The sequence below is a fragment of the Talpa europaea genome (genome assembly GCF_964194135.1).
Source record: "Talpa europaea genome assembly, chromosome: 10".
NCBI lineage: Eukaryota > Metazoa > Chordata > Mammalia > Eulipotyphla > Talpidae > Talpa > Talpa europaea.
Window position 1 is genome coordinate 99,450,003 of NC_140077.1, and position 24,205 is coordinate 99,474,207.

General features: G+C 34.4%; 1 protein-coding gene across 3 annotated transcripts in view; it reads left to right on the forward strand.

Annotated features, from left to right (window-relative positions):
- Positions 1-24,205, forward strand: part of FSTL5 (follistatin like 5) — a gene marked incomplete at both ends in the record, with an annotated part of 468,907 nt that overhangs the window by 308,259 nt on the left and 136,443 nt on the right. For all 3 annotated transcript variants that reach the window (XM_084246222.1, XM_084246223.1, XM_084246224.1), the window contains one exon: positions 24,063-24,183. In XM_084246222.1, the coding sequence (XP_084102348.1) occupies positions 24,063-24,183 (121 nt within the window). The remainder of the gene's footprint in view (positions 1-24,062; positions 24,184-24,205) is intronic.

Consider the following 24,205-nt stretch of genomic DNA (forward strand, 5'->3'; position numbering starts at 1 on the left):
TAGATATGGAGGCTTCAGGTTGAGATGCATTATAAAATTGAAACTTAAATATCATTGGGATTTAATGTCACACTTAATGGACTAAAGTGATTTCAAATGTCCTTTCTGGCATCGCTTTGCACATTAAAAGTAATATGGTTGTCATTCATCTTTGGTTAATCTGAGTAAGTAAAACAATTATACTCTGATATTATGTTTTATATATTATTATTTTGCTAGGCATAATTTTAAAGATGGAGCATACATTCACATGTCTCTTTTAAACAGCTTTTATCTTTGTGGTTATATTTCTGCTGAGAGTATGATGTTCTTACCTTAGGAAGACCTTGACACTCATAAGGACCCCCCTGATAAATTGATGCTCATCTTTTTTTTTTAAATTTATTTATTCATGCATACAAGAACCAGGGTACAGGCCAGATGTGAGGGAGGGTGAGAGGATTCACCAGACACAGAGTGGGGAACAGAACAGTTAGACTGACGAAATACACTGCTGAGGGGAGCAGCAGGTGTGATGAGAGATCTGCCGCGTCTTGTGGTTATCTCCCCGGTCGGCTGGGATCAAACCGGCACAGCAGAGGCTGCAGACAGCTTCACAGTGCTGCGCTCAACCGCCTACACCACCAGGGGAGGCCCCTATGCTCATCTTTCGCTACCATTTCCCTTTATGAAGATAGTTTCCATGACTCAGAACATAGATATTATAGATTTTCAAATCAAATCTCTAAAATAAAAAGATACATATATATGTGTGTGTATATATATATATATATATATATCAGGGAATTATAATTTGTTGAGTACCTGTCATGTGACAGATTCAGTGCTAATGCATTATATTGCCTGACTCTTTTCATCTTGATGAAAATATACAGAACGTTGTCCCCCACTTGTGTATGGGAAACTTAGGTTAAGAAACTGACTTAATCAAAATCCTACAAAAGGAGTTGGAAATAAAGTCAGAATTAAAAGTCATATTGGTTGCCTCTAAAGATGTAGCATTTTGTCTTGTTTGAGATGTTTCTATTCATTTCTTATACTTGTATGTTAGAATGAATTAAAAATGACTTAATTTACATCTGTAGCAATCATGAAAATATTCCAAAGCATGAGAATATCAATATACATTAAATTATTTTTTCTTAATTTGTATTTCAGATGTGAGATTATATGCTTTACAAATAGAGATGCTGTTAGTTTAGTCACTTCATTTTAATACTCCAGAATGTATTTGATAATATCCAAAGTTATCACATGGGAAATTTTCTGGCTGTATAGCTCTAATGCCTTAAACCCCATAGTAATTGACATAAAAATATGGTGAAGTAATAGAAATTAATTCTATATGATTAACATTAAGGTTTAGAGCTTCTGTATTCTGCAGTTACCTGATGAGAACACATTTCCTAAAATTATTGTGAAATACTGGTATTAAAAACTGATAAATTGGGAAAAATAGTCAATTCATTAATATTTTACATTTGCATATAATTAAAGAGAACTTTCTGAGACTATTATTTCTATATGATGGATTTATTTTAAGATTTATTTATACAAGAACTGGGGTACAGGTCAGAGGTGCTGGAGGGTGAGAGGATTCGCCAGTGACAGAGCAGGGAGCAGAACAGGCAGACAGACTGAAAACACCGCTGAGGGGAGCAGCAGGTGAGACAGGAGAGGTCTGCCGTGCCATAAGTGTATCTTCCTGGCTGGCCAGGAATCGAACCTGCACTGTAGAGGCTGCAGACAGCTTCACAGTGCTGTGCTCAACCCGCTGTGCCACCGGGGAGGCCCTATATGATGGATGTTTTATTAGGTTTTTACATTGGTGGAAATGAACAGCATGCTGTTGACCATTACAGATGAAATACAATGGTAAACATATTTCTTAACACAGTTCCAACAATAGATACTTGTGTTGTTAACCAAAAAGGCCAACACGGTTTGTGTGTTATTCATTACAACACCTGCTTCTCTGCTTTTTTCAATAGTCTATATTGGACTTCTGCATAAGTTCTAAAAGTTAAGTTTTGTACCAGCAAATATATCTAAATTCAACAATATCTACAAAAAAGATATTGGTACAGGTAAACAACAAATTAATAAGATATAGTAGGAAATTAGAAGAGCTAATACTAATCTTGCAGTAGCATCGCTCTCTTTTTATAGGTATGTCACCCATTGCAGAAGTCGTGACATTTTCTCAAGCAGTGCAAAGTTTTCTATTTAGAAATTAAATTCTATAAGCACTTCAATACAATGCGCATGCCAAAAGTGGTTACCTATAAAAAAGGATAAAATTTTAATGCGTTATGGTTCAAAAAATCAATAGACTCTTATTGCTTTGAGTCTGTAGCTCTATAATATAAAGCAATGTTAAATAAGTATATGTGAAAATGAAAAATTCACATTATATAACCATCAAATTTGAAATGCATATAATTTTGTATGTTTTCTAATTATTCTGTTTTATTATATCAGGTGATATCTTGAATTTTAATCATTAAAACAAATTACAGTGTACAAATTACATTGCTACATGTATGGATATATACATTCAGGGAAAATTATAATATCAAAAATAAAAGGCTTGTCTCTGGACTTCAGAATTGGAAGTCAGTAAAGCTTGGAAAAATTAGCATGTAGTCCTATTTATATAAGAAAATGTAAAAATATACCAAATTATAGAGCAGAGGTACATATTTTAATTTGGCAGACAAGGGATATTCAAAATACGAATAGAGTGACTGCTGTTATTCTTTAGTAATTGCTTCAAATGCATTTTCTTAATAGGTAATAGCTATCTTATCTCTTGTGAGGAAGCACTTATCTTCCCCACTGCCTTTGTCTTATGTAAAATACTGCATAACCAGTGTTGGACAATTTCACTTTTGTACATCCGTCCCTATAATCTTTCTCATCACTTAAAAATTTCTCTTGCAAACTTAATTGCCTAAGAGCTTATGTGAATTTAATTGCAAAGAAATAATAAATTTGAAATGTATAAGCAAGTCCTTGGGAGTTTTGTCTTGTCAAACATCTCAAATACATTAAATTAAAACAGTCTGAGTAAAGGGTGCAAGATATTATGCACAACACTGCTCTTAATTAGAGTCTCCAATTAGTGAAGGAAATGCCAGCCTTCTTCAATAAACTGATATTTGTCATTGACTTGTATGCTATCATGCCAGAAATCAGTCATTTTAAGTAGGAAATATAACACAATGAGATATTTTAATGTAAACAATATGTCACAGGAATAAAAGAAATGTACTGGAGAAAGTTGTGCATGTCACATACAAGAAAACAATTATAAAGGAAAGTATTAATCAAACATTATATAGAGAATGGCTTCATTTATAATGTAAAAGTTCACATAAAATTCTAACAAAGACCATTTAACCAAAACAAAAATTGAAAATCTGGACAAACAGGGCTTCCCCTGGTGGCACAGGGGAGCGCAGTTGAGCGGTTGAGCGCAGCGCTGTGAAGCTGTCTGCAGCCTCTGCACCGCTGGTTCTATCCCAGCCATCCAGCGAGGGTCCCGCATGGTGCACAGACCTCTCCTGTCACGCCCACTGCTCCCCTCAGCAGTGTATTTCGTCAGTCTGCCTTTCTGTACCCTGCTCTGTCTGGTGAATCCTCTCACCCTCCTGCACATCTGGTCTGTACCCCGGTTTTTGTATGAATAAATAAATAAATCTTTAAAAAAAAAAAACCCTACATTTAAAAAAAAAAGAAAATCTGGACAAACAGCAATAATATGTTTTATAAAATGTTCAACTATAATATGTCAGATTAAGAAAATTTAAATACAGGATCATTTGGTAGTCATTTATTTAATCCAATACTACATAGATGTTGGAATAAAAATTTGAGTTCTTTCCAAGGTTTATTTGTATCCAAAACTCAAATTTTCAGTTGCTAGCTTCCCTATTAACAGAATATCTAAGAAAGTAGAGGAAAGTGGTACAAGGAAAATGCCTGAACAATATTGGGGATATAATTAACACAAATGAGAAATTGTCCCTGGTTAATTTTGTAGACTGTGTGGAGCAGACCAGTGTCAACCACTGGGATTACTGTAAAAAGCAAAAAAAAAAAAAAAAAAAAAGTTTCCTAAGGGTGTTATTACATGACTTATTTTAAAATTAAATCATTTTTATTGAGGCTTATGACACTGTCTGTTTTGTAGGTTAGATTCACACCCATTTAAATGTATCACACCTCACGCCAAAACGCTGGTAACACTCCCTTAGAGTCCACTGCCCACCCATGCCTTCTTTCCTCTTATCCTCTCCTTCTGGTCGTCTCAGTTCTGCAGTCAAATTTCTTTTCTTTTCTTTTTTTTTTCATAGAACTGTAATGTAGGCCAAAGGTGGGGGTGTGGGGGGAGTTGTGTGAGAAGATTCACCAGAGACAGAGTGGGGAGCAGACCAGGCAAATTTACTGAAATAAACTGCTAAGGGGAGTGTGTCCGGTGAGACAGGATATGTCTGCTGCCCATATGTAGGTCAGCTCCCTGGCAGGGGATCAAACCTCAGGATGTGGCAGTGATAGCGACAACACTGAGACTTAACCCCTAGGCCACCAGGGAGGGTCCTGCATTCACATTTCAAGGGTTTGTTTTAGTGTGGTTATGTCTGTTTAGATGACCAATCTTGAAGAAATATAAAAGAAATAATTTATAGTTTTTAAATTTAAACTTATTTATGCATATTACTAAAGTATATTTTGCCCAGCAAGTTATGTAAATTGTAAATAATAATAAGCAGTGATTGCAAATGAACTTCTTAAGTACATCCCGAGATTTGTTTCCTGAGGATTAGATAAAAAGCTTGAAAGAAGTAAATTATTGGTAATACTGGGGAGTTCAAGCCTGTTTATAATATTTATAAAATTAGTGAAAGGAAAAAGAAGCTGCCTTGGTAAAGTAGACTTTTGTTCTTAATCATGATTCAAGAATTGAATTAAGGCAATCTAGTACAGATAATAGGGAAGCAGAATGATGCCTTATGAAAATTGTGGGTTTGTCATTGGAAGACCTTTCTGTAGCTTAATAAATTATGAGATTTTGACTGAGATTTGGAGCATCATTCTTCAAAGTAAAATAAGGATAATAAACTTTCACACACAAGATTAGGTTTCTAAGTGTCTAACATGGTTCTCTTTATACTTCCTAATAACAAACTAATAAAGTTAGAAGATACATTTAGAAAATAAAAAGAGATTTGTGTGCTCTTTCAAAAGTCAGATAACCAGGAGATATGAGAATTTGATTGCTGTGTGGCAGATAGAATCCAGACAATTTTAAAATGTGAAATAATAGAAAATAACTTTGACAGAAGGACAATTAAGTATGCTACATTTTTAAAAGGCATTGCTATGATAGACTATTAAAAAGTTTACATATATGCAATTATGGAAAATGTTGATGGTACCAGAAGTATAATGAGTGTAAATGTGGAAGCACTGGAAGAAATGAGAATACTTGTACCATTTGGTTTTAATGTTTATTTGATCTAATGAGTATAATTCAATCCCATTGTCACATACTTTAACATTTCATACATTTCTTACTGTCCTGCAGGGAGTGCTACTCTTACATAGAAACACTTAATAATGTTTTTATACTAACAAAGGGATTATATAACACTTTTTCATATTTTAAGATAATGTTATTTAGAGAGGAAAAAATTAAAATAATTTTGCCCAGAATAATTTTTGGCAAATGTAATTATTTGCATAAAAACTTTGTGTGTAAATCTGGAGGAAGTAAGTACATATATTTCTAATTATTCAGGAGATATTTATTATTTTTATTTGACTGAAACTTCATCTTTGTCGATTGATTCTAGTTTCAATCATCTGAGTCAGTGTCTCAAATTGATGGTCCATAGGATATAATAAAGCATGCCTAATAGAAGTCATATTTAAATTTAGGCTTTCCTCTTTAATTCAGTATTTTTGGGATTGTCAACTTTCAAATGATGAATGATTGATGATTTTTTAAACAATTAAGTATAATTTGTCTCTGAGAACAAATTAATTTAAATGTAGTACATGGAAAAATGAATGGAAAAAGGAATGATTTGCTAGCAAAATATAGGTATGAGATATAATAATGAGAATAGATACACCTGTCATAATTATAAATGACAGTAATAGCAGCTACTTATAATTTACCAGAAACTTTGTGTGTGTGAGTATGTCATGCACCATAAGCATTTTTTTCCTCAATAATCAATAAAGCCAGTTGACTTGAAAAAGGTATGCAGCAAGTATAGAATAAAAACTAAATTATTTTCAAGGTTTTTCTAATTTCAAAAGCTTGTTTTGGCTTTTGCTAAATTATTTCCACATTTCTGATTTGATAAATGCCTATTATGTGGGCCTCCCCGGTGGCGCAGCGGTTGAGCGCTGGGTTGTGAAGCTGCCCGCAGCCTCTGCTGTGCCGGTTGGATCCCTGGCTGCTCCGCGGCCACCGGAGGAGGGTCCCACATGGCGCGCAGACCTCTCCTGCCGCCCACTGCTCCCCTCAGCAGTGTACTTTGGTCCTTCTGCCTGTTCTGCTCCCTGCTCTGGCTCTGGTGAATTCTCTCACCCTCCCGCGCTTCTGACTGTACCCAGTGCTTATATAAATAAATAAATATTTTTTTAAAAAATGCCTATTATGTGACCAGAAGTTATAGAAAAAATTTAGTGACTTAAAGTAAATTAAATGAAGTGTAACCTTATTTTATTTTATTTATTTTATTTTTTATTACCTAGAAGAACTGGGGTATAGGCCAGAGGTATGGGTTGGGGTGGGGAGAGCATTCACCAGAGACAGAGTGGGAAGCAGAACTGGCATATCTACTGAAATACAATGCTGAGAGGAGCAGCGGGTGAGACAGAAGAGATCTGCCATGCCATACATGGGTTAGCTACATGGCAGGGGTAGAACTCAGGCCTTAGAGTTGATGGCACTGAAACTTAATCTCTGCACCACCAGGGAGGCACCTTCAGTTTTTAGTTTTTGAGGTAAATCTAGATTGCTTTCTGTAGTGGTTGTACCAGTTCACATTCCCACCAACAGTGTTAATAGGGTTCCTTATTCTCTACATCCTCTCTTACACTTCTTGTGGATCTTAATTTGTGTCATTGTCATGGGCATGAAATAACTTATTTTAGAAACTATGATGAATGTTTTGTCATGGTTTTTGGCCTTCTGGGTATTGTCTTTAGTGAAATGTCTGCTCATATGCTGCTGCTCTTCTACTAATAGTGATATTTGCTTTTTTATTGCTAAATTGGCTTTTTAATATATTGGATATTAACCTCTTCTCAATTACATGTGTTATATTTGTATAAATATATGTCTACTATTTTCTCCCATTCAATAAGGGGTCAATTTCATTATCTTATATTTCCTTCCACTTTTAGAAGCTTTTTTGCTCACAGTAATCCTATTTTTCTTCTTATTCCCCTTGTCATATAGGAGGAGTCACCAAAAATATCTTTACTATTGATATGTATTGCCAATTTTTTTCTGTGTACTTTGTTTTTGCGGGTCTTATATCTAAATCTTTAGTCTATTTGGAGTTTATTTTTCTGTATGGTTTCAGAGATTAATCCAACTTTCAGGGATTTTAGTTCTTCTGTCTTCCTTTTTCCTTCTCCCCTACTTCCAACCTGCTTTCTAGACCCTTTACATCTGTCTCTACTATTACATTATTGGCATCACCATCTATTGATTACTCATATGATTAGGGCATCATGGTAAGTGTTGATACTATTACATAGTAGGTGTTGCATTAGTGAATTGAAATGTCTTAAACTTAGTTTCCAAAACTTACAAGATTATTTTGGGATTTCAATAAATATAGTTCCCCTCAGGTTTGTTTAAAAAATTCATTATCCCCTTATCTAGCACCAAGCTCATTTGAATATTAGTACATATTCTTATTTTAAGGCATAGTTATGTTGCATTAAAATTATAATAAAGAAAAAATGATTGATGTTTATACTACAGTTACATTATTGCAGATGCATTGTGATCATTTTTTTTACAAAGCATTCAGACTTGTAACATGATAGTTATCACTAAAATCCCCATATCATAAATGACAATTCTGAATCAAGAAGATGTTATATTATGTGCTTTCATCACATAATTTCTGTTTCTACTATAGATCCTTTTTTTCAACACCTTTCTCTACAACTCCCCAATCCTAAATAACATGTTAACTAGCTTTGCTGTTCACAAGTGGGAATTCCTGCTGAAACTTTATAGCCTTATATACCCTTATTGAAGTAATGCTCTGAAAAAGCTACTATCTTCCATACTTCTAATCTCCAAGTGAAGTACATGACCTTTTATCTTTGTTAAAAGAATCTACAAAGTCATATCACAATATGTTAATGCACTACTGCAGGCTAATAATAGCACAATGGTAGAATGCAATAGTGTGAAATTCAAGTACCAAATCAATTTATCCTAATCTTACACCAGTCCTAGTGAATGGCAAAATAGAAAAGTCTGGCTTTTTTAGTCCTCTAAAATGCTACTAATTTTATTTCCCTGAATGGAAAACATACTAATGAATACCTTGAAATAATACTTGTTATTTTATTATGTATGTTATTGATATATATACTATTATCATGAAAGTTAGTGAAGATACAACATTTTCATTCATAAGTGGAATGAATACAGTATTTTTTTACTAATTCAGAATAAATTTTATAATATACTACATTTTCCTCATACTAAAGCAACCATAAAGCTGAATTATGTTATTTGAATTTCTATTTTTCTTTCCATGTTTGGCAATTAAGTGAGCTTCTGTAGTATAATTTATTATTAGAAGAAACAAGTAAAGGATCTCTCTTCTTTGGCTTCTTACACATTGCTGATTCTTTTCTTCCACTCTGTCCTTTCACAATCTCATTTGACACCACCTCCTCTATTAATAACCTCTAAGTTTTAGCAGCTCTAGGTTTCCCCCCGCCATTCTTTCTCAGATGAACTCACCCGGCCCGGAAGTAAGGGTGGAAAACATCCACAATTTTAACTCCCTTATATTTCTTTCTGGTTCCACTTTGACCAGTTCCTTTTCTAGGATCATATTTCTATTAGAAAGAAGGATCTCTCCTAGTAGAGAGGTCTTTCATGATTATCCCATCTAAAGTATATACCCACTCTAAATTTTCCATTACATAATTTTACACTAGAAAATTAACTTTTTAAAAATGCATTTACTGTTTGATTCTCCTCTTTATAATTATGTTTCCTGATGGCGGGCAAATTTTTGGTCAGTCTGTGTATACAGGACCTTGAATAGTGTTTATTCCCTAGTAGGTAGTTCATGAATATTTACAATGGATGTAAATATATCACAAATAAATGGAAACATATAACAAAATTGGGCATCCCACCCCTTAAAGCCCCGAAACACATAGAAGACATTCACCTCCTAGTGTTTAAATGCCGCCTCTCAGATTCCGGCTTCTGACTAGGCTTGGTACCCCTATGAGGCCTGCACACCTCTCCTCCATTCTTTCTGTTTCCTCTATACACTCTGCTCTCACAGTTGGCACAGCCTTAGCTGCTGCATCATCTCTGAATAAAAGCACTCCATGGCATTATTCTCAGCCCAGTACCTCAAGTGGTCTTGGCCATCACTGTTGATACCCCAGATGAGGCAGATTATCTACAGCTTGTTTCTGGTCTAAACATGTGGTCTTCAGTTAGAAGATCAGTCATAATAACTATAATCATATTCTGAAGCAAGCAGGAACCATAAAAATAATAGTGAAAAAAAGATGAATGAAGTAACTGACTGATATAGCACATTAGTTTTATATCTTTTCATTTTTTTTTCTAACCTGTTCTGTGACCTTGGACAAATTACTTGATTCTTCCATCACAGTTTATTTCTTGATGGAGTAAGTATGCTGAAGTGAGTTACTTTACAAGTGATTTTATATCTTCCTTTTATAAATTCAAAATTTAATTATGGGGCCTAATTTGTTTTATGAATTAGAAAAGTATTTGAGAAAATAGAAGATAGTATAGTCTATTTTTCATTTCATCTGCACCTGAAGTTACCAGGAAGAAACAATGGCACATCACATATCCATAGAAAAACTTTTTCTATAACCAAAATGTAAATGAAATGTTATAAAGAAAACAGTGTAAGTCTGTTAATAATCACATGCCAGTGTGTAACCAAGCCGCTTTATCATTTAAATAAATAAATTTATGGTGAAATCCCAGTTTTCAATCTCAACTCCTCATCATTGTATTTCTAGTTGAAGTTCCATGTGAGAAGAAAGTACTGCCTTTACTGAAATGGCCTCCCTGTTTCCTTGTTTAGAGCTTTCTTGTTTGGAGCACTAGATGTTGGAAATCTGTACTACATTTATAAGCCCTCAGCCATGTAGTCACCTTAGTTTTTTCAAATTTAAAGCAAAATTGGACTGTAACAAGGACATATTCTGTTTTCTTCTGAGGCCAGTAACACATTAGAAATAGAAAATTGATATAACTGAAATTTTATGTTGTACATAATGTATATCTTTGACTCAGTGATTTTTATCACTGTTGCCAGCCTAAGAATTCTATAATAAACCTATAGTTCTGTGATTAGTGTAAACAGAAATCTTACACATCCGCGGAATACTTTACAAATTTGCAATATGACTGACTCTAGAAATGCAATCCAAAACAAGAGAAGCCAGCATTTAATATTTTAAAACCTCTTCTTATTATCCATTTTCAACTAACAAGAGAGTCTCAATAAATCAGTGTACTTTTTAATAGGTGCAATATTCAGCAGACTAAAATTTACTGTATTGAAATAATTTTCTAACTGACACATAACAAGTACTGCTCTGTTAAAGTGTTTCAGAGTATAAATGGCAAGATTTGCATTAATATGAGAAGAGCACACCAAGAAACAATTTTCCATGGGTCTTGTGCATATATTATGAGCAGATTTTTGTTCTGGATTACATTTGTAAGTATATTGGTATAGTGCATGAATAGAAATAGTGTCTCCCTGTAAAAGAAAAAACAGGTGTGTTAACTGGCTACAGTATTCACCCAGGCTGCTCCGCATTGTTCCCAGACAAGAAAAGAATTGATGCAAGTATGAAGTTCATGTTGCTTGATAAGCCTTGAATTATAAAGACCTTTGTCTCTGAACCAGGTATCTCATGTCTTCTGCCAGCATTCATGAAACTGTGTCAGGCTTACTTAATGTTTTGTAAATAGGGGGGCAATCAGTTCATACAACCTCCTAGCTGACCCAAAACCTTCAAGGTATAATTAAAGGTTGTGATTTTTACTCAATTTTATCGTAATGTGCCATGTTGTAACAGCCATCTGGAATGACTTTTTACTTTCTGACTGAGGTTTACTGTCTCACTTGATGATTTTAAATAATGATTATTTAAATAATATTCATATCACTTCACTGGAGCTATTCTATAGATAAAATAAACTGAAAACCAAAAAACAAATACTGATTTCACATAGGAAGTAGTCACTTAGATTTATTGATAGTATAAGATTATTTTTCTTCATATGAGTAATGAGAAATTGTGAATTTAAATTGTGTTACAAGTGAGATATATTGTATGCCAAAAACTTTTAAGTTTACTTATGGAGAGTTAAATGTTTTAATTTAAAATCTATGAATGCTGAGTCCACCAAATGATATAAATTATTAAACTTACAATATTGGCAATTTGATTTTTTCACTAAGAAGTAAGGGATAACAAATTTCTAAAACATTTAGACATAATTTATATTAAAGTAGGTATTAATGCAATAAAAATAGACATATTCACTGTTTCACTAACTGTGTATTAACCCACAGGTTTTTATCAAGTAATGTAGTAAATTTTTTGACTGTCAATTAGGCAATAGTCTTATATTCTGAACCATCCTGCGGACTTGGACAAAGAACCTTGTGATTTGAGGAATCGTCAAGTAATATGTAGTATGAGAAATTTATCGCTATATTTTATGAACTTTTCATAATACTGATACTGCTATTGTTGCTCAGCTAGCTTTTATATGTCAAGGAGATTTTGCAAAACGTTCTGCTAGTTGCATGCTTCACAGATACAATATATACCATCCCTCCAAAATAATGATTCTTTTTTTTTTATATTTCTGCTGTTTGTCTGCTTCTGAAAATAAGAATAAATAAGAATTTTAAAAAATGGAAATCATTAAAATCTTTCTCTAAGATTATTTTTTCAGGAAGTGTTTAATGGACTCCTCTATTTAATCATCCCCTATGAATCTCTGAGACTACATTGCTCTCTTTTCAGATGTCCTATGGGAAGGGATAATTTCCTTATAATAATGCCCTTCTCAAAAAAAAAAAAAAAAAGCTATAAATGGTGTTAGGGACCTGAATAGAGCAAGCTGATTCTTATTCAAATCCAAATCCAGTCTTGAAATAATGTTCAAGACTCCATGAATGTCCACAAGCCTTGCACTAGATAGAGTCTATACCTTGTTAATCATAGTTCTTTTAGGGCCTCCCCGGTGGCGCAGCGGTTGAGCGCTGGGTTGCGAAACCGCGCGGCCTCTGCGGCACTGGTTCGATCCCCAGCTGCTCCCCGGCCACCGGAGGAGGGTCCCACATGGCGCGCAGACCTCTCCTGCCGCCCGCTGCTCCCCTCAGCAGTGTACTTCGTTCCTTCTGCCTGCTCTGCTCCCCGCTCTGGCTCCGGTGAATTCTCTCACCCTCCCGCACTTCTGACTGTACCCAGTGCATGTATAAACAAAAACAAACAAACAAAACCAGCAAACAAATAAATAAAGCATGCCTCTATTAAAAAAAAAAAAAGAAAAAAAAATCATAGTTCTTTTAAATCCCCTGTCTGATTTTTCCAGCAATAGGCTATATTTGAGATTAGTTCTATTGATTATTTTGTCTCTCAACAGCAGATTCTTTTTCCTTTGCATGCTATATGTCTTATAAATTTTAAGCCAAAATCTACATATTCTGTTTTGGGACTGAAATAAACGGTTTTCATGCCTGGGAATAGGAACACCATTTTTTCTGCTAAACCTTTATTGGGAAGTTAGGCTGTTTCAGCTTTGTTAGTTGCTATAGTTATGTCTTGAAGGACAAACAATTTCAAATTTCTCTGGTGTTATATTGTGTTCAGTGGGGGAGTCTGATCATATGTGCATATGCTTGATTCTGTTTGGTTCACCCTTGACTTCTGATTTTCCATGTGAACCTGCACTTCAGGGAAGTTAACTTTTCATGCTTTTGTCCCTCAATTTGTCTGCTGCACTTGTTTCTGTGTTCTTGCTAACCTGGAGTTAAAGGAACAGGAAGTGTTCTACATTTTCTTCTTTCAGGCTCAGCCTTAGGTAGTCTTTGAGTCTTTTGAGTTGAGTTTTCTTAGTGATCCTGCCCTGCCCTCAGTGCTAAGAGACATTTAAATTTTCTAGAAGTAGGAATATTTCTTGCCTCTTTCCTTTTCTAAGACTCAGTGGGTTTTCAACCACTGAACGTGACAAGACTTGCCGCCTTTCTTTAGCAGCTAAAGATTGTATTACGCTGCAGAGAAAGTTCCAGGGTAGGTATTGTTTTTCCTCAGCAGCAGCTGTTACACAACACCAGGACTTCACTGAGGGATGTTTTCTCTGATCTTTCCTGCTTTCTACATTTTTTTCTTTTTTAATGAACAAATAGGGCCATGGAGAAGGGACTGCCAGTGTTTGTGCTCCCAGGGTTCTACACTTCAAAACTGTGCATGACAGCTTTTAGTGTGTCATTAAAATATTAGTTTATAATTTTTATAGTCATTTGTTTGGAAACCTTGTTTTCTTTCAGTTCTCTGGTTGGCAGGTGCTTGTGTCTTGTCTCTCTCTGGAGATTCTCTCCAACTTTCTTCACATTTAGTCTAGTCAGCCCTGCAAAGTCAGCACTCTGATGTGCTTTAAGAAAAGTGTGATGTTGCAATTTATCTGCTTGCTGTTTGTATAAGTGGAATGTTCTCCCTCTGTTTATATCTCCTAAAATGGAGCCAGAGGCCCTATAGTACATAGTACTAATTTAGTGATTATGTGATAGTTTTCAGGATTGCAAGTATCTTTGGCTATTATGGTTTTAACATTTTTTGATGAAACCTGAAAAAGGATTTATTCTCTTTCAAAACATGACAAAATATAGTTTGAAGTGTTTTTTTTTTTTTTGTTGTTACTCTATTGAATTTGTAAGTGCATTTGCAGTCTATCTAGAGTAACAAGAGAATTGATACGTCCTAAATATTCTTAGGGAAAGAGATACACAGTTGAGATACACGATTTGAGGCCTCCTAGTAGAAATTTTTATTAAGTTAGATGTTTTGTTTTGTTTTAGTATTTCATGTATTACACACACCCAAAGATATATATATATATGCAATTTAAAATAAAATAATATATTTATTGATACCTATAAATAAACAACTATTTATAAATTAAATTTGCCAATAAATTTGAAACCTCTTATAGACTTCTCCAATTAAATTTTCTTTCTTCACTAGATATAACTCCTATCAGTAGTTATATATGAGTAATTTCTTTTTTCTTCTTTATATTTTATCAAAGTTTTATTTGACCTATTTTGAATTTTACATATTGAGCCATATATTAGACAGTGTATTTCAGAACATGGGCTCCAGAGGATCGTGGCCTAGCTTTGAATATTTTATCATTCTATTAATAACCTTCATAGATAAGTCATTGACTCTTTCTGACCTTGATTCTTCTCTGAGTAAAATATGGTGTTATCAAAATATAAAGAATTAGTATAGTCAGAGGTGGTTCAAGGTTATATCTTGACGTTTCAGAGCATCTATATTTTGATGGAACTGCATTTAAATAATATAACAAAATTAAAAATGGCAATTAGCTACATAACAGGATATTTATTACCATATGAAAATAAAATAAACATATAGATTATAAATATATGTGCAATTATTTCAGAAGTATATAAACACATTTCCAGATTGCTTTCAGATCAGTGGAAAGGGCTTATACAAATGAGGGCACTAAAATTTGTACTTTACTGTCTTTACATATGTAAAGCACTTTGAATAGTATTTGTAAAACATGATTAATTTTATTTATACTACTCACTCCCATTGTATGCATAGACAGAGTCTTAATGCGTTTTATCTGGGGACTATTTTCTCAGATTTTTATTGTAAAAAGTAGTGCTGCTTTAAATATCACTATACCAAAATTTTGGTGTGTAAGTGAAATACTTCACAGCTATAAAGATTAACTCTTGCCATGAGTGACATGATTGGAATAGGAGGGGAAAATGCTAAGCAAAATAAGCGGAAGGAGAAAGACAGATATTAAATGGTTTCACTTATATGTGGCTATGTAGAAATAAAATAAAAGGTGAGGCAAAGCCAAATGAATAACAAACCCTAGAAATCTATAGAACTGAGGGCATCCCTGGTGGCACACGGGAGGCCCTTGAAGCACTATGAAGCTATCCACAGCCACTGCAGCACGAGTTCGATCCCCTGCCAGGGAGCTACCCACAGACCTGGCATAGCAGACCTCTCCTGTCTCCCCTCAGCAGTGTATTTAAGTAGATCTGACTGTTCTGCTCCCCACTCTATCTCTGTCAAATCTTCTCACCCCCCCAACACCTCTGGCCTTGTATGCATAAAAATAAATCTTAAAAAAAAAGAAATCTGTGTGACTGAAGTTACGAGAAGGGCAGGGAGGGGAGGAAAACAAATTGGGGAGGCAGCACAATGGACTATGAGAGAACTGTGGGTAACCATGTGGTGGTTGGTGGAGCAATATGCATGTGAGGAGGTGTGATCTTCAGTCTCTGAATCATATACAATGTTGTAAGCCCATGTTGCTTCAATACTATTTTTTTTGGTATATATTTGCAGGAGTATGTTTATTATTAAATGAAATGTCTGAGGGTAGAATGCTCTCATATTCAGCTTCATTTATCTTTACATATTATCTTTATTTTTACAACAATTTGTTGTTCCGCTGCCTTTGTTAGAATTTTCATTGTCAGCAGTTGAGATTAAACATTTAGGTTTATGAAAAATGTAATCAGTGTTTACAAAATACCTGTTTTTTTTTTTAAATCTACTTTTATATTGAGTTGTTAGTCCTTCTTTCCCCCTTTTTCAGTTATACATAATAAATTCATTGTCAATATGGCTTGTGTTGTCACTATGTTTTTACAAATAAGATTTCTTCAAACAGTTCTATTTATTCTCTCTGTTTTCTTATTTGGTCTTTTAATTTTAAAATTCATCCAATACCTGATGCATGAGGTGATGAGGACATTTTTGTATAATTTATTCAAAATTATTTAAAGTTTTACCTTTCATGTACACTACTGAACCCTTTGGTCTTTCCTACATGATAGAGCCTTCCAGTTGTATCAGCCCTATTTACTTAGTAGACTATTCTTTCTACCCACTGATTTGCCATGCTAGGTTTGTTACATCAAGTTGGCGTGTATATATGTGTGTACAATATAAATGAGTGAATGTATGTATCTACCTACAAATTTCTTATCTCTCTGAACTTCATAATATCTTTAATCTGGTACACGAATCAAAATATGATAGAGGTACAGTGTGTTTGCTTGCTATTTCTATTTCAATTCAGCCTTGGCTTTTCATAGTACATTATTTTTCTTATAGATCTAAATCATCTTACAATTTCCACAAATTTGATATTTTCATTGAAGTTGTACTGTGATTTTGGATTAATTTAATAAAAATTGTTATCTTTAAAATAGAGTCCACCTATACATTTTTTTCTACTTAGTTCGATATTCTTTAATATCCTTCAACAAAGTTTTCATTTTCTCAATGAAGACCTTTCATGCTGTAGGTATATTTAGTTATCTTTTTATATAGCTATTACAAATGCTACCCATTCCATTTTGCCAAATTCAATTTCCTCTATCTTCCCACACCACAAATAGAGTAACACCTCTTAGTCCTCTGATCATATCTCAACACCCTACTGTATTGATTCTACATTTGGTGTAACTATCTATTCATGGCAACTGCAAAAGCCTTTTGTTGGACTGCTTTTCTTTACAACTATAGAAATAGCTATAGTTTTTTGGTCTTATTTTTAACTCTCAAAACCTTTCAAGAATGTCTTAAAGAACTTCCATATTTCTAGGTTCCTTTTAACTTTTCACAAACCACTTATGCATTCCAAATCACATTTATAAAACTTCATGAAATTCTACATGCATTCAGAACTTGTATGGCTATTCATCAATCTTTTCTGTTTTCCTTGATTGTCCAGAGTGGTGATTAGTTTCATCTTTTACCCTAAAACAGAATTTTGAGAAATGTGGTCAAAAGGAGGAATTAATGGAATTTTTTGCAGTATTATTTTCTTAAAATATGTTTATTTACTTCCATATTCCATCATAAAATATTGTTACACATAATTTTCATAATTTTGGTTTTTAGTTTTTCTATTAATACAGTTGCTTCAATTTGTGTTTATCAACCTGAAATCATAAATTCAATCCATATTAGAATTTATTTCCATTGTCTATTGATATGAGATAGTTTGTATTAATAAAAAGCTTTTAAAATAATGAATTTACCAAACTGAATTTATGTTATTTAATTTTATATTTCATTGATGATAGCTTAAATATCTAAGTAAATGACTAGCAAGAAACTTCCATTGTTTTTAGAAAGTTTTGTAAATCATGAGATACTTGCACTTTAGTCAATTGCAATGTTAGAAGTTAGCTTAAAATACATTTATTGCTATTTTATGAAAATATATTTCATACACATAAAAAGCTAGCAAAATAGCTTTCACAATATTGCAAAGTAAAAGCATATTATCGTAATCAAAATTAGAAAGGAAATTGCTTTAATGTCAGTGTTTATGAAAGCAGTGTATATATTACAGGGAAAACCTCTTTTAAAGTATAGTAATACTGGTTCCATGAAACTTAAAACAATGAGGAGGAATATAATATAAAATAGAAGAGTAAAGTTAAATTTAAAATTTAGCATTTTCTAATGGATGGATTTGTCTTTCAGATTGGAGCAAATGTTTGTATCTGTTCAATGCCTAGAATTTAGCTGTTATATTCTGATTAATCCATAGCTGTTGTTTTTGGCCTTATGTATTGATTGATAATATTCAACATCTATTAGTGGTTAAATGTTTGATTGATTATAGTCAATTAAGAGTAGCCATAATTATTTTTTTCAAATTTTGAAAATTTGTTTCAGATTTACTTTACTCTGCATTCCCTTTTTACTGTGTTAAAAAGAATATAAGCAGTCAATGCAACAAAATAAATTATTTTAGGTTTTTTCCTATCAACTTTCCAGATATCAGTGCCTTGAGGCAACTTTTTAATGGTGTAGAAGCTCATAAAGATTTAATCACTGAAGAAGTATTTATGGAGTGTCTATTGGCAGCAAGATTGTAAAGGTGTAATGGGGATTCAGAGTAAGTGCAAGATTTTGTCCCTGGATTCAATGAGTGCCTGTTCTAAAGCCATAAATCTCTAACATGGCTGAGCATTAAAATCATACATTTGATTTAATCTATTAAAGATTAAAAAAATGATAAATGAAAGATGAAAAGATTAGAAATGCTCATGCTCAAATGGAGATAATGAATAGGTTTTATGTATTTGAATAAATAAATCTCAACAGGAAATTTTGAGGTCTTCTAAAATAATAAAGAATCTGGAAAGAGGTCATTGTGTTAAGAATTACAAGATAAATACCTGATGGTTTCACTTGCATTTAGAATATAAAGAAACTGAACAAAGGGTCAGATAAAGACAGACTAAAACAGTAACACTTGAATGCTAACTTTGGAACTGAGGCATTAGCAGAGGAATGAAAAAGAGAGGGGTGAGGTCAAAAGGAGAAGAGAACATATGGTCCATGGTGGGGGACAATGGGTTTTTAGATGGGGGAGCATTAGGGTAACAATGTCTGGATGGGGGATCCTACACTTATAAAATGAAAAACAAAAATGTAAACCAATGTTACCGCAACAAAAAAAAATAATAAATGCAAGAATTAAAAAGAGCAAAAGTAATTGAATCCTGCATTCTTATTGGGTGCTAATCTAGACCTCTCATGTGGTTGCTATATTGGTCTATTCAGTTTGCTACAACAAAATAACACTCAGTAACATAAATGAGAGAAATGTATGTCTCACATTTCTGATGCTGAGCAGTCTAAAATCAAGCCACCAGCATATTCATTTTCAAGTGATGGCCCTCTTGCTGGTTCATAACCATTATCTTCTTGCTGTGTCCTTCAACAGCAGAGGTAAAGGAACTCTATGGGATAACCCCTTTTGCTTTCATAACATAATCACCTCCTGAAGGCCCAAATTCCTGTTCTATTATATTAGGCATTAGGATGTCAACAGATGAATTGGTAGGAGACATAGACATTCGTACCATAAAAACTGGTGACTTCAAACTTAACAACATCATATTCCAGGTTTTTGTTTTTTTTAATATTTATTTATTGTATTTATACAAGCACTGCGTACAATCAGAAGCATGGGAGAATTCATCAGAGCCAGAGGGGAGAGCAGAGCAGGCAGACTGATGAAGTACACTGCTGAGGGGAGCAGCGGGTGGCAGGAGAGGTCTGCGCGCCATGTGGGACCCTCACCTGGTAGCCGGGGATCGAACTAGTGCTGCAGAGGCTGCAGGCAGCTTCGCACCCTAGTGCTCAACTGCTGCGCCACCAGGGGAGGCCCTTCAGGTTTTTTTTTTTTTTTTTACATGTAAAATAGTACTTTTAGTAGTGTTTTTTAAAATGGTTGCTTAAAGGATGAAATTTGATCATTTAAATTATTTCACACAATGCCTGACATATTTAATCACCAAAAACCTTCAGACTTTTTTTTTTTTTTTTGTGGGACCCTTGCTGGCGGCCGGGGAATGAACCAGTGCTGCAGAGGCTGCGGGCAGCCTCCCCAGCCCAGCGCTCAACTGCTGCGCCACCAGGGGAGGCCCTTCAGACTTATTTTAACTGCAGTAAAAAGATTGATGCTTATCCAGAGTGAGTGACTATTATAAAAGTTTTGCTACTCAAAAATAAAAGCTGTCTGAAAAGATGATTTAAAAAGTGTGTATTGAAGTGGCTGGAAGGTACTGTTTCCGTTTAGAAGAAAGATTAAAAAACAGCATGAACAAAAACACATAGATAAGAAAGTATCAGAACACAGAGACTATTTTAACATATATCAGGTAGCAATAAAGTACTTTAGATAGTCTCAAAGTTACATTCCTGGATAATTTTCAGATCATTGGGTGAAGAATCTTGATTGCAGTAGATGGGAAGGAACAAATCTCTCAAAATTTAGAACATTATGTTATTCAAAAAAGAACTCAGTATCTATTAGGAGTCATTTCCCATAACTCCACCCTCCTCAACTCCTGGCAAAAACTGATCAATCCTCCACAATTAAGGATTTGGTTATTTTATAAATTTCATGCAAGTAGACCTATGCAACTTGTAACTTTTATGTTTGACTTCTTTCATTCAGTATAATGCTTTCAGTTTAATCAATGTTGTAGTATTTATAAGCATTCTATTTATTTCATTGACAAATAGTATTCAATGTATATAAATATACCACATTGTGTTTATCTAAATCTGTTTATAGACATTTAAATTATTGTTACTTTTTTTTTCAAGATTTATTTATTTATTTATACACTCACTGGCAGTCAGAAGCGTGGGAGGGTGAGAGAATTCAACAGAGCCAGAGCCGGGAACAGAGCAGGCAGACTCACTAAATACATTGCTGAGGGGAGCAGTGGGTGCGGGGAGCAGTGGGTGCGGCAGGAGAGGTCTGTCGCCCATGTGGGGCCCTGTGTGGGGAACCTCGACAGCAGCTGGGGATTGAACCGGCACTGCAAAGGCTGTGGGCAGCTTTGCAGCCCAGCGCTCAACAGCTGCGCCACCAGGGGAGGCCCAGTTATTGTTACTTTTTGATTATTGTGTGTAATGCTGCTGTAACTTTCACATGCAGTTTGTGTGTAGGGAAAGTTATTTTTCTTTACTTTCTTGTGCATATTGCCAGGGATAAAATTATTAGATAAATGTGTTTATTTAACTACTTGAGGAATTGCTACTTGTAGACCAAAGTGGGTGTACCACTTATTATACCCATCAGCAGTTTTGAAGGTTCCAATTTTTCCACATCTTCTCCATCAGTTGTTTCAGTTCATCTTTTAAATTCATTATTATTTTAGTCATGCTACTAGGTATGAAATGTCATCTTATTATGGTTTGCATTTCCCTAATGATTAAAATGCTGAACATCTTTTTATGTACTATTGCCTACTTATAAGTCTTTTTGAAAGCTATCTGGTCAATTATTTTTCCATTATTTTAATTGGATTAGTTGTCTATTCCTTGTTCAACTATAATAGCTCTGTATTATGGATATAAAACTTTTACCAGATAAATTATTTGCCTGTGTTTTCTCCCATTCTTGGGGTATCTTTTCATTTTCTTGATAGTGTCCTAGGTGAGTGAAAGTTTTTAATTGTGAAGAAGATTTATATAATTTCCTAGGCTGTTATGTATGGCCACTGAAATCTTTGCTCAGTTACATTAGTTGTAATCTAATGATTGGACAGAAATGTAATTAAATGTCTTGAGTCATTAAGTTTTCCAGACTTTGCTGAGTTGCTCTATTTGTTTTGTGTCCTGCACTGAATGAATGCTCTCACAGGCAGTTATGAATCTGTCTCAGTCTTCACTCCATGCTTGTGTAGAGACTCAAGGTCAGACAGAGATGAGATATTAGGGATTCTCACCCTATTCACAAAATGTACAATAAATGCAACATTTGGAGGCATGCACACAGACTGTATATTTGTATTGTTTTCTAGATGCACAGAAAAATGCAGAGTTTTTTTAATCTCCCCATGGGCATCCTGGTTACTCGAATTTCCTTTCAATTTTTTTAGAGATATTTTCCTTTTAAGTTTTTGTTTTTTGTTTTTTTGACTTTTAAGGATGTGGAAAACTTCCTTTTAAGTTTTGTGCCTATTCATATAAAAAAAAAAAAAACACGCAACAACAAATGTTGGTGAGGATGTGGTGAAAAAAGAACTCTCCTACATTGCTGTGGGAGTGCAAAATGTGGTGTTGCTGTAATTCCTTTTGGCATTGCTAGCTATTTCCACTGTGGAAAGCTGTCTGGAGTTTCCTCAGTCTACTGAAAATGGAGCTACCATATGACCCAGCAATTCTGCTACTAGGGATCTACCCAAAGGACACAAAAACATTGATTCAAAAGAACACCTGTACCACTATGTTTATTGCAGCACTTTCTATAATAGGTAAAACGTGGAAACAACCCAAATGCCAAAAAATAAATGACTGGATAAAGAAGATGTGGCATATATACACAATGGGATATTATTCAGCAATCAAAAAGATAAACTCATGCCATTTTCAGCAATGTGGATGGAGCTAGAAGGAATTATGCTCAGTGAAATAAGCCAGAAGGAAAAAGAAAAATATCAGATGGTTTCACTTATAGCAGGAATATAGGGGAACCAAATAAGACATCAGTTTAAAAAAACAATAACAGTACAAAACACAGCAAAGCAAAAACAATTATACATCAGAGCCATCCTGCAGGGGAGGAGGAGGGAAAGGGATCAGAGGGAGGGAGGGAGGAGCCCAGGGGACTGAGGTGATGGTGCACGGGTGCCTTGGGGAAGGAAACTCTATGGGGACTACACCTGAGGGGGTGGGGAAAAGCAAATATTGTTTAAAAATAAAAAAATAAAAATTGTTGTGCCTATTGTTTTCTCCAACTAGTATCTCCATTTCAGGAATCTGTACATTTTTTAGAGGTAGGGCCATTAACACGAATTGAGCTTTAATTCTTGCTCAAATAAAAAGAAGGTATAAAAATAAACATTTTCAGGGAGATGCATGATGGGTCAAATAATGACAGTTCTTTGTGAATGGAGTTTTGGCAGAGCTCCAAACCTGTTCACCCTTTGCTGTTTATGCGGGTGATGGTTTTCACTACTTGAACCGTGCACATCCGGGTTCAAGGCTGCCATGCAGCTGTGGCCAAGCAGGCAATGCCAGGAATCTTGCTTTTCTTAATGAGCTTCAGTCACTTTTACTGAGTAATGCTCTGTGATTCGTGGCAGTCTTTGTCTTTTTCCAGAGTTTTGAAGAAGTTCATTTTGACAATATAACCTACTACATTCATTGTCTTTATGGAAGAGAATACTTTCAGGTCTTTGCTTCTCTGGAGATGCTTCATGAATTTTATTTTGACAATGTGAGATTTTTTTCATTTTTTTCAAAATGGTTATGCATTTTTTCCTATAAATTTGAAATGGTATTTTAAATTAGAAATTTTATTCTACTGTGTATAATGTTCCTGGGTTTATAAAAATATATGTATGCTATGTACTGAATAAAAGCTAAATAAATATGTATTTTAATATGTATTTTAAATGCTCAATAAATATTAAAAGCTATATTTATGGGTGAGGTTATACTTTTTATTTTTTTTATTTTTTTAAGATTTATTTTTATTTATTTATACAAGCACTGGGTACAGTCAGAAGCGCAGGAGGGTGAGAGAATTCACCAGAGCCAGAGCAGGGAGCAGAACAGGCAACAGACAAAGTACACTGCTGAGGGGAGCAGCAGGCGGCAGGAGAGGTCTGCGTGCCATGTGGGACCCTCCTCCAGTGGCCGGGGAGCAGATGGGGATTTAACTGGTGCAGCAGAGGCTGCGGGCAGCTTCACAGCCCAGCGGTCAACCACTGCACCACCGGGGAGGCCCGAGGTTATACTTTTTAAATGAAACTTGTTTTAAGAAAATGGTAACTGGAGGACTTTCAAAATTATTAGATTAATAATACTTTTAATAACTAAATAATAATATCTGTCTATTTACTTTGCATCTAAATATACCTTTTTATAAAGTGAATTGTTACATTTCAAATACAAGTAGTTAATTTAATTTAATTTATTTTCTGCAGGACTTTGGAGATGATGGGTCCTTGTATATTACTAAGGTGACCACGACTCACATGGGCAATTATACCTGCTTTGCAGATGGGTATGAGCAAGTCTATCAGACACATATCTTCCAAGTGAATGGTAAGAAATGTGGTGTTGCTGT